The following is a 12,729-nucleotide window of genomic DNA, read 5'->3' as shown; positions in this document are numbered from 1 at the left end:
CCATTATTTCGCTCTCTGCACTCTTTTATTACAAGGAGAAAGAAAGAATATATATCAAACAATGAAAAACAGACCACAAAACATTCCCCTCCAGACACATTTACTGTCTCTGTTTAGTTGACTGGCAAGAAACTATAAGTAATTCTAGAGAGAAACTGAAATGACCCATGATTTTACTTGGATTACACACGATTTTATCTAGTTTAAAAGACACTGGAGGACTAGCATGATTCTGATTATTTGGGATGCGACTCTGAGGAACATATGTGAAGAATGTAACCAACAAAATCATAAAAAGACCCGTACTGGCATGATTAAAGCTTGTAACGAAGAAACACATAAATGAAAAACTGAAACTACTTCACCTTTAACAAGACATTCATTTATTCACATAAATTTATTTTGTACAAAAAGTTAAGCTGGATTCTAATTAACACTATTTGGAATCATCTGTATCTGACAATGTATGATTTCCTAATGATATCATCACACATATGGGTCTGTCAGTTGTGCATGTTTGTGATGATATTGGTTTATATGAGTACACAAGCTGTTTGATGTTTTGAATATTTTACCACAGAGTTTGCAAGGAATATGTTGATTAGGTAGGTGCACATCCTTTATGTGCCTCCTTAAGTTTGTCTTGCGCACCACTTTACCACAGACATGGCAAGCTGCATCTTCAGTGAACTTGCCTGAAACATATACCCTTGCTGTGGGATGGAAACAAAACCATAAACACACTTCACAGCATAGTAAGCTATTAACAGAGACACCATTGCTACACTACCAGAACATGGAAAACTTGTTTACTGAGTGTCTTACACTGTTACTTTGATAGCAGATTATGTTCTGTTTGATGCTTCTGTCCTGTTACTTTGCCAATTTTATGTGAGATGAATTTATGTGGCAAAATATTATCTCACTGAAACAGGCTAACTTAGTTTAAAAGTGGTAAAATGACAGTGGAAACCATTAATGCCATTTACTACATTCAACACCAAGTCTCAAAGTATCTTCATTACTCAATGACAATGATCATTTGAGAATAACGGCAATACAGGATCATTTGAGGATAACGGCCACCTATTGTCTACATAGTTAGTGCATGCAAACTGTATGGATGACTGTCATAAAAGTAGGAGCCAAATTTTAACAAAGAAAATGGTCATTAGTAGAAAATTATGACTATCATAAAATCGACTTAAGTACTGGAACCTGAATCTGAGCTTTTAGAAATGGTGCTTCCTATGAAGGTTCAATAAAGAAAGATAATTCAGCACAGATATGTATATAACAGAGGCTTCTTTATCATCCTCTCTCTTACTGTTCATTGATTTACCAATTGAGAGCTTTTTCTGCCAGTGTTTAACTACAGTACACTAATGCTCAAATTACAAATAAATTAACGTAGCCAAAAAGTGTTCCAAAAACTTTACTAATTTATTTTGACAGTGATGCTATATAGAAAGTACCACTGACACAAAGTATCGTAAAATGAGGTGAATCCGATCAGGTGGTATCAATCCGATCATTTACCTGTTTTTCCATGTTAGGATAACAGAGCATAGCATTTTAGCAATTACATTGGAGCTGACCATTGTCCGAATTGTTAACTAAGCTATCAACAACAATGGCATGTTGGAGTGCGCACAACCAGCAAATCACAATGTCAGTAGGTGTGTGATTCTTGTGCTGCACTTGTGTAGCCAACACAACAGTGCGAAAACTTCTGCTGGTGCCTGTTACTTCTGAAGTGTAACTGGTAAGTTGCAATATTACTACTTGCATACGAACATCTGAAGTGATACAGTTTATTTATTTATTTATTTTTTTGTGGTGCTAGTACTGCTTAGTCAGTACGCAGGGCAAATCTGATCACGCGAGTATACCAAAAGGTTCTGGGACCAACACGGAAATCTAACTGCAAACTAGAATTTCTTCTAAATGCAGTGAAAGCTGTCAAATTAGGAAAATTAAGCATCTGAAAAGCTTCAGAGCAATATGCAGTTCCATATACCACGAACATGACAAACTCAAGGAAAGGTACCAGCATTAACCAGTAGTGAGGAAAAAAGCCTGGTTGAAGGATTATTGTGTTGTCTGAAATGAGGGTTTCCTTTGAGGAATAATAATGTTAGTGACATTGTACAGGCATTTCTCAATTGAGCAAGGAACATTGAAAAAAGATTTCATGACAGTCAACCAGGGCACGACTGGGTAAAAACTTTTTTTTTTTTTTTTTGGGGGGGGGGGGGGGGGGGGGGCGGCAGAGGAAAAATTAACCACCACTAGTGAATAGAGAAAGTGAAAATGTGAAGAGGGCAAAAACAGCAGTTGCCCGAGAAACAGTGATTGAATATATTAAAAACCTTGAAGTGACCTTGAGTGGTGTCCCTCCCTACAACATTATAAACCAGACGAGCAAATTTTTATGATTATCCTGGACAAGTGAAAGTAATAGTGAAGCGAGGCACATCCTGAAAGGATAGTGGATAGTTCTAAGTCAAGTATCAGTGTGATGATAGCAGCAGCTGCTGATGGCTCAGTCCTCCCACCATACACAGTGTATAGGTCAAAACACTTCTACGATACTTGGACTCTAGGGGGCAAAACTAGTGCAGGTTATAATAGGAATCAAAGTGGTTAGTTTGACATAACAATGTGTGATCATGATTTGTTGAAATTGTCTTGCCTTATGCCCGGCATTTAGATGGACCTAAAGTGGTTATAAGTGACAACCTCTTGTGACAGCTGCCATATAACATAAATAAACTGTGCCAGGAACAGGACATTCAATTTGTGCTTCTTATCACCTAATTCTACTCATTTGTGTCAGCCACTAGATGTGGCCTTTTTTAGACCTTTAAAACTTGTTTGGAGAAACGTGCTAGATGAAAGGAAAAGGAAGAATAAAGGAGTGGTGCCAAAATCTGAATTTCTTAGGTTGTTGAAAAAAAAAAAAAAAAAGTTGAAAATACAGCTATCACATCCAAATAAAATGTAATATCTGAGTTCAGAAAAAGCAGGAATTTTTCCTTCCTGCCCAATAAAGTAATTTCACAGATTCCACAAGCAGCTGATAACAATGCACATGGCACCAGGTCATAAGAGTTAGACACCAGGTCATAAGAGTTTATTGAGCAGCAGCCTTCGAAATGCAGTTGAAACAGATTCGCTCTAATGAAACAACAGGAAAGCCACATCAAGCAAAGCGTTTAGCATTAACCCCAGGAAAAGGAATTGTTATCAAAGACTTCCATGAAAATGATAGTGATGGGGCTGCAAGTAAGGAGTCCCAGTCCGGAACATCTAACAGTGATCTAGAACAGCACGAGCCAAATGAAAATGAAGAAATGGACAAGGAGAAGGATAAAAATTGGCATGAATTTAAAGAAACTAATTTCACCACAGTAAAATTTCCTACAAAAAAGTTGTTGTTCTAATGACACCTATGAAATGACATTTCTGAGAAAGAAAGTTGTTGATGGTAATGTTTATTTTGTCTTTTCAGAAACTGATGATGCAACTGAGGTAGAAAGAGCACAAATTATTAAAAAAAAATTGTTCCAGAACACAGAAGGTAAGGTAAATTTATTTTGAAGGGATAGATGGTTATGACTTTGAGTAAATACTTTTCATATTGATTGTGGCATACAATAACTAAAATTTAATATCTGTTTTTCAAAATTCGCAAATGCAAGTGTTTACTATAAAAACAAAAATATCAAGTTCAAAGTGCTTGTAAATATTTGTTTAGTCTAGAAATTGTACAATTTTGTTGCAAATACAGAAATATATTTTTTAAAAATCAAAATAGTGATCAGATTCACTCCACTGGAAGTCTGATTCCGTTCCTGGATACAAAATACAATGGTGATCTTTGCCCCAATTGAGGAGGTGAAACCGATCAGTAGTTAACTTAAAATAGTAACAGCAATTATAAACTAAAAATTATGTAATACATGAATATATCATTATCAAGGTTGTGAAATTAACATACGCAAATTGTTCCAAAACCACAACAGTAAATGGACAATTAAAAAAAAAATTAAAAATGCCGTTTTTAATCGGATTCACCTCATTTTATGGTACTGCTCAAAGCCATTACTGTTAGCGCATAACACAGAATCATAACATAAAAATAATTACAGTCTTTTGATATATTGTGCATACAAGAAGTAAAATTGTTCATGTAATATAATTGTTGCAAGCACAGAAAACAGTGACATAAAGAATAACGGCAAAGGAAGTATGGAGCTGTATATCTGTTGCATATCAATGAAATAGCCTTAATATCATTCACAGCTTTGTTAATTTGAACAATAATGGGATCTTCAGCTACCTTAAATGTGGGTTGCTTCATTTTCAGCTCTACTGGAAGTCGTGACAGCCATTACTTTGACAGCACAAACAAATTAGTTCAAAGAGTATTTTATTAAAATTTTATTAAATAACCACACCTTCCAGTCCAAAAAATAATAATCACACAGAAAATCATCATGATGAAGCAGCAAGGCTGTGAACCAGAAACCACTTTCAAGGTGATCACTCCTACAAGAATTTGCAATCATATGATTTGAAGTGTGTGCATATATATCGTGTAATTACATATTGTACTGACATACTGACACTGTCTGATTTTTGGCACAACTGGTGAGAAAAGAATATTAAAACAGAATACTGAGTGTGGCAGTGTTCTTAAAAGTTAATGTGACACATGCAGCTGTATTCCTCACTGGTTGCAGGATGAGGTACAGGAGATGATATGCTGCATCTACTGCAGTTACATATGAGAAGAATGTTCATCCATAATTCAATGAATTTCTTACAAATTAAATAAGAGGTCAGCAAAGTCTAGAGATGTGAATTTTCAGCAGCTTTAATGCAGTTACAATTACGCTTCACCTGGGTTAAATAGCATAGTGTCTATACATTTGAGAAGGGCATTAGTATGGTAGATGTACAGTTTCTGTCTTTTTTTGTACAGATTTTATTTTCTTGAACTGGGTACCTTTTCGCTTCCTACTGAACAGACTGTCAGCATGGTCATCAACAAAAATATTATGATGATGGTAATAGACAGTTCCAGCGAGCACCTCTGACTAAGAATTTGGAGACCCATGATATTTTTTTTTTTTTTTTTTTTGTTAGCATTATGACCTCGAGCGAATTATATAAATTCCATGCTCAGTAAGGTAGGATTCTAGGCAGTTATTTCGAGTGGTATGTTCGTAAGCACTGAGGAAGGTAAGAGAGAAAATCAGAGGAAATTGTCAGAAAGGAAAATTTGCACAAATTTTAGACAACAGAAGAAACAAGAAGCTTGATGATGTGAAAGAGTCAATCAAGAAAATTGACAGATGTGCCTGACACGCAACACGACTGTAGAAGATCTGTCATTAAAACTTGAATATTATGTAGCAAAAGTAGAGAGCATTTTGGAAGTCTCACTAAATTTCAAGTTAAAGGTTCTAGAATATTGGCATCAGATCCGTTCTCCAAGCAGGCATTTGGGCAGATATTGACTCAGTGGGCTATTGTTGGCACATATACCAAAGAAATTAAATCGCCATGTGCAAAGACTAACTCCATGAAAAATCCTGCACATTTTGTGGAGAGTTCTGATATAACATTGTTATTCAAACCTTCTTACACAATAAATTTTGTTGTATTCTTCCCACAGTGCTCTTTTCCACATCACTGGAAGCAAAATTCGGGCTTATTATAAAGAGCTATTTAAAACATTTAGCATCCTACTTCACCAAATGCAATCTGTGGTGGATATTGGGGAAAATATTACTAAATACTACACAAATAATTCTATATATAATCATTGAACAAGAGCCAGTTTGGATTTACAGTTACCCAGGAAAAACCTCAAAACAGCATTTTATATCAGGGGATAAAATTGTATAACAAAATGCCAAAGGAAGTGAAAGAGATTATTAAAACACACTTGTTTAAAAAGGCAGATAAAAGGTGCTTCATAAGTAAAGCACATTAAACAAGTTAAATATTACGTAGAGGACTCCGAGTAATGCGTAGTAATGAAAGGGGATAACCACAGCACATTGTCCCATTTCAACATGATTACAGTTTACTGCTTTCACAAGGAAATCATGTCAAGATGTAACATGCATGCTGGTAATGTCCGTTGGGTTAGTCTTTCAGGTTGACAATGGCCTACAGTTGGATATGGAGATAATGGACTCTAGAGTTGATGCAAGGCCACATAGCAGCAGCTTCACAATCCGAGTCTTCAGTGGGTGTTAGGCTGTGCACAGTGGAGAGCAGAACTATGTTTTACACTGCAAGTCACCGGAAACAATCCCAGAGTCATCAGTGGATGTCCTCAGTGTATTTGGCACTGAAGAATGAAACTATGTTTTATTCCAATTTAGCTGAAACAAACTGTCTGTGAATCACAAAACATTGTACAATAGGGACTTATCGAATGAGACTGTGTTGCTATTAAAGGTACTAATCTAATATCCGGGAGGATGCATTTGCTCTGTCTGGCCATCATGACCTGGGTTTTCCTGGATCACTATGGCAAGTGCCAGGACAGTTCCTCAATGAAGGCCATGGATGACTGCCCGCTCTGTCTGCATAGGCTACCTTCCTATCGTCATAAAGCATGTTATGTTTGTTGTATGGTGTATATTTGGACTACTGATTTGCATTGTATTACCCTGACAAATCCTGCATAATTGTGAGACAATTCTTGGATGAATAAACGTAGATAATAAAAAATATATAAATCTTATATGTAACTTCATTTATGGCAATGGAAAGATCGCAATGGAACATAAATATAGGAGGAATACAGGCAACAAGTCACCAAATCGTTAAGGCACTGAGTTGTTGACGGGCATACAAAAAATCTTCCTTCAGAGTTATACATGGTGTCTCAAGAGGAATTGTTCATATTCAGGGGTTTGTGCAGGAATGAACATTCAAAGCAAAAACATCTAGTAAACAGGCTCTAAAATGCATACTTAAGAGCTATGTGCTCTTGTTCAATAGAAGAGATGTGTTTCACAGTAGCAAAGGCAAAGGAGTGCTCGTAGCACTTAAGGTACGTATTTCAGAGCCCATGCTTACTAGTCTTTTTTGCTTCAAATGATCGTTCTTTTCATTTTCCTGAACACTGATGATTCCTCCTGGGACACACTGCAGCATGCAACCCCCCCCCCCTCCCCCCTTCAGTGGAACATCTATAAAATCATTCTATTTACTACGTTACATGGATGATACTTTCATCGTTATGGTCACATGGAGAGGAGATATTGCAGGATTTCCACAGCTATCATAACAGCAAATCCAGTTTGAATGTGGAGAGAGAGGGTACTATGATGTCCTAGTTTACATACAACCTGATGGTGAACTACGATGTTAAGTTTATAGAAAACTCACAAATACTGGGCGATATCTGCATACAGATTCCCATCACCACCTTGCAAATACAAGAGCAGTTCTTAGCATCCTGACAAAAAGAATAAATCAAATCAATGAGATAACCAACTTAAAACAAGAATGAAGTCAACTAAGGAAACAAACTGATATAGTGCAGTCATGAGACACAGGAGGCAGTAGGATGCAAGAACAGAAAAGGGTATACAGTACAGCAGCTTTTGTTTCGGCAGTACATAAAGTGCACGACTGACCCCATCAGAAAGGTCCTATGACAAAGAATTACAGAAAATTTTTTCCAGCAACCATAAAAAAAGACAAACAATCCTGCTGGAGGAAAATCTGCAGACACATGTTTTAAATAAAAAGAACCTTACAACTGAAGCAGTATTTTCAACCTCTGGCATAAAAAGAAAGAGCTTTTTAAGACCGATGAAACAAATCAGAGGTGCTACAGACTGGTGGAGTGTACAAAATTAGGTGCAAATGTAATAACGTATACATAGTGGAGTAAGCTGTATAGCTATAAATGTTTAAAAGAGAAAGAATGACATGCACCTCAAGCAGCCTAGCATGTCAAACATAGCTGAAGATAGTGAAAAATATGGTCAGAATACAAACCTTGGTATGTTCACATTTTAGTAAAAGCACCTTATCAATGCAAATGTAAAGTCAGAGGGGAAATGAGATTCCTAAATGTCCAAACAATTGTAATCATGATGATGGTACTACCTAATTCCTTTATCCCAGAAGTTGGTATCTCAATGTACTTATAATGGTTGTCTGTGGGAATTCATGGCTGACCATATGACAATTTATCATCAGTATATGACCCTCAGCTGTGGAACCAAAATGCACATCTCCCTAAGTATTCACAGCGGCATGCATGTGAGAGATTCAGCTCATCCCGTCATGAAAGGTGAGACAGAGAGAGCAAGACAACCCAAGGTGCTGTTCAAAGTCTAACATGTGTAATCACATGATGACAGTCAAATACCTATGATCATTTGAAAGTTGTAAATTTCATATGACTATAATGCCTATTTGATAATGCTATTATACTCTTTTATAATTTAAAGAAGAAAATCAGTACAAATTAAAACAATTTATTTATTTGTTGTGAATGTTTTTGATCTTGGATCAACATCAAATGGTACACAAATGCTTAATAAGTTTAAAATATGCAAATCTTACAAGCTGTGCACAGCGAGACAAAGTGGCCATTGGACACACTTAAAAACTTTGAGATGCCTTGAACATAATTTTATTTTCCAATATGGCTTCAGTGTTTTGACTTATGCCATTATCAACGGCGAATATTTAAATTTATCAAATATGAATACTTAATGTCATTATAACTGAGCTGAAAGTTGTCTAACTGGATACATGGTGACCAGTTAACACCCCTTAACAGAATTGTTAAGGAATATTGAAGATAGAATTTATCCATTTGGACAAGTTTCTGCTGACTCATAATAATGAGATTAACTATTTGCTTTTACTAATAACATAATTCAAAATGCATAGGGCACATTGTAATAACAAAATTGTGGTCAAGACAGCTCAAAGTATTTACGGGTATCTGACATGTATGAAGATAAAATTGTTGATTAAATAACATGCACAAGGAATTAAAAAACTATATGATTTAAGAAAAGCCACTAGTTTCCAAAAGCAAGCCTGTCTTCTGTTATGTATTGGAAGATCCTGTCAATATCAAGGTCACAAGAAAAAGGGTTTTCACTCAATAAAATACAAAAATTTCTTGTGAGAGATCAGTTGAAAGTATTCACAAGATGGTTCAAGAAATAGTCCTAAGATTTGCCTGAACAGATGTAGAGAAATTACAAACAACTGTACTTCTTTAGTTAGCATTTGGATGGCTCTGTGGTTTATTAAAAATTTTGCTATCATAAATACATTAGGAAAGCAGTGTTAGGAACTCCAGCCTTCTGAAAATAGATTTGCAAATGCCTCTAATTTTGCTTGCATTAACAATTCTCATGGCTCTCTTCTGAATTCTGAAAGTGCTATGGCCAGCTGGAGAAGTACCCCATAATGCACAATACCTCAGGTGAGCCTGTATGTATTCTTAGTACACAGTTTTGATTGTTCGCTGACTAGCACATGCTTGCAGCATGCTGAGGATATAGCAGCTAGTACTTATTTTAGCATTTACCTCACCAATCTGTTTATTCCATTTCACATTATTTTATACCCATAGATCCACAAATTTGAATTCAGTATTTAAATTTTTTGCTTATTAACTGTTACAAGTGGCTGAGATCAGGTTTTGTGTGATGTGGAAGCTCATGGATATAATATATTTACTATTTACAATCTCTAGTTTATAGCCCAGTTGTCAAGCTGTTCATTAACCAACTTCACTGCTTTGAGGAATAAAGATGTGCCATCTGTAAATTTAATGTTCTGTGAGCCTCTACATTCAAGCTGACGTCAATGATATATAGGAGGAACCACACAGGTTCCAATATTGAGCACTGAGGCACAACTTGCTCTCTCGTAGAATGTAAATTACTGAAATGAGTTTCTCATATGTGTACTTCAGACAGACCTTCTGGTTGCATTTGCTTAGGCCAGAAGCACTCTACTTCTTTGGCAGCCCTCTGATACCATACTGTTCAACTTATATGAGCAGTATTTTGTGATTAACTGTGTGAAAACCCATTGGCAATTCTAGAATATGCATGTCACGAGTATTGTGTTTATGCGGTCACATAGATTTATCTGTGTATATTTTTGCATCAAAATTCATGCTGACATATGCTCAGTATATGTTTTTCCATCAATGATGCTAATCAGTTTTTACATTTTTTCTCCTAATACTTTAGATTTTATGATATTCTGATTTTCGTTCAGTCCTTTTTTCTGATTTCTTTTGAAAACAGGAGTTATTCCACAGTGCTGCTGGGAGTGTGACAGCAATAAAAGCATGAAGGTTGCTCTTAGCAATTTGTTCAGCGACAACGTTTTAAAGCCTTTTCTGTACCAAATCTATCGCACTTGCTGAGAAAGGCCATTTAGTGATCTGTTGGCTTCACTATGCCTAACTGTGGCTGTAGACTGTTTGTCGCTAGAAGATTACACAGCACTTTTTAAACATAACTCCTTTCATTTCTCCAGTCTTTTCATTATATCTTTCTTTCTGGCATCTTTAGGTTGTGGAAAGTCCTTTGTAGAAAATAAATAATGGTTGAATCAAAGCTAACAACTCGCCTTGTAGTTAAGGGATTGAATAGTTAACGGGCACACAAAGAATACTGGAAATTTCGCTTAACTTTTGAATGATTTTTGCCTTCAGAGCTAACTACAAAATAAATACACCGACAGCAGCTGCATTGTTGGTTCAATGCACTCACCTGGGATGATGTGCAGGTAGAGTTTGTGTGTGCGTGTGCGTGTGTGTGTGTGTGTGCGTGATCCTTTCTACCAACACCAGCTTTTCTGAGTTGTGCACGTGAGAACTCTCTCTCCAATATATCCCACATTCTCATAACCCCCTTGGCCTCAGTCTTTGTTGGTCACTGTTCTTCACCTACCTATCCCCTTCCCTGTTTCCACTCCAGCACTACACAGCCTTCTATTCCACCAAAACACCCACACATATTGTCATGATGCCAGAAGAAGTAGATAATATGCTGTAAGATGCAAAGAATGTACAACCATTCATGAGGTAGTGATGGCACATGACACCTGAATACATACGTTCTAAAAATCAGTACTCTCCCTTCCTTGCATCATGATATCAAAAACTTATTTTTTTTAAGTAGTATGCCTTACATTCAATGAGCTGGAGATTTTGAAGAAGTTCACGATTACCAAAAGGGGACACTCCTTGGAACCATAACTGACAAAGAACTTCTCCACTTCACAAGACCATGACATCAATTACTGAACATACAAAGGAAGATTTATTGGCACTATCTGAATTCATTTTACAGAGCATTATGTGCTTCAAAATAGTATTAGATCCTTTAACTTGCTCATGTAAATTTCAATTCATTCAGCTTTTTATTATTAACATGGCACATTATAATTTAAATTATCAAAGTTCCATGGTTTCAAATGAGAATTGTATGTTTTGCTACCAGTTTATACAACCAAAATTTCCTTCCTGACAAACATTTTTCACTTCTCCAGTAACAATCTGCCCTTTTGGACTTACATATTTTCCCACATCAATATCTCAATTGCGAAACTGTGAGGTGTATACCAAACTGTAATTTGAAAAATTAATAGATGGAGATAAGAAGAGGACAAAACATGCAAACAGCATTGAACAAATTAAAAAACCTGGTATTGTATGAAGTTTAAATTGTCCCATGGGTAACTCTGTTGATGACGTTGTATCTATTAAAGTGTGTTGCTATCTACTTCTTGAGAAATTCTATCATATAATTCAGTTTCTAATGTGAAATACATTCCTTTTTGTTAAACAGCTTAACGTACGATCAAAAACTTTATGAAATCTATGTATTCAGACTACATCTGGGTGCCAAGTGTTACAATACAAATTCCTTTCACATCAAAAAGCCGTTACTGTTTTCCTCAAAATAGAAAAACTGACAAATATGAAACAACCAGCCTTTGTCAGGACTTACGAGAAGTAGGTGCAGCTACAAAAGGTCACACATGACTCATTACATTTCTAAACAAAGTTTGCAAGACAGTTGTATAAAACTACATATACATAAATTGACATCCACCTGATAAAAGAATAACTGAACAAACTTTGTACTGACTTTTCTGAGGGAGTGCAAAACTTATATTAAGAATCAACACAGATTCCTTTAAATCTGCAATTGTGGAACTCAGTTTGCAGTATTCCTTCATGAGAGACTGTAGTCAATAGTATTCAGGTTGACATCATCTTTGTAACTTTTGAAAAATATTTATTATGATTACATTTTACCACTTAGAAAGCACAACATTCATTCTAGAATCAAATTATACAAAACATCATGATAGATACATAACTGGATTGACTAGCAACCAGAACTCAATTCATTGTTTTCAAAGGGGTGTGACACAAGTAGAAAAAAGACACATCAGGTGTATTACAAGGAAGTTTAGTACAGAAATTACTAGCCATGATACACCACAATGGTTCAGCAGATAATGCTAGACTTTGGAGCACTGTTTGCAAAAAATGCTAGTACAATTGATGAAGAATGGTCATAAAATGGGAGAGAGTTACTCTAGTCAGCACTTGACACAAAAAATTACCATACCCATATAACATAACACATTTTACTAGGGAAAGGTACTCTCTCTAGTGCCAGACTGAAAGGC

At 35.9% G+C, this 12,729-nt stretch overlaps 1 protein-coding gene across 16 annotated transcripts in view; it reads right to left on the bottom strand.

Moving 5' to 3' along the window:
• The window catches only part of LOC126358278 (modifier of mdg4-like), a 342,870-nt gene that overhangs the window by 163,960 nt on the left and 166,181 nt on the right, over positions 1–12,729 (bottom strand). Inside the window, exon 6 of one of the 16 annotated variants that reach the window (XM_050007543.1) lies at positions 141–695. The exons of the other annotated variants lie outside the window; for them this stretch is intronic. Coding sequence (XP_049863500.1) covers positions 487–695 — 209 coding nt within the window. The 3' untranslated portion in view covers positions 141–486. Of the gene's footprint in view, positions 1–140; positions 696–12,729 lie in introns of those variants that run through there. 16 annotated transcript variants of the gene reach the window in all.

Source organism: Schistocerca gregaria, chromosome 1 (genome assembly GCF_023897955.1).
Source record: "Schistocerca gregaria isolate iqSchGreg1 chromosome 1, iqSchGreg1.2, whole genome shotgun sequence".
NCBI lineage: Eukaryota > Metazoa > Arthropoda > Insecta > Orthoptera > Acrididae > Schistocerca > Schistocerca gregaria.
Note: the sequence above shows the minus strand (reverse complement) of the source record. Positions and strands in the feature narration are given on the sequence as shown.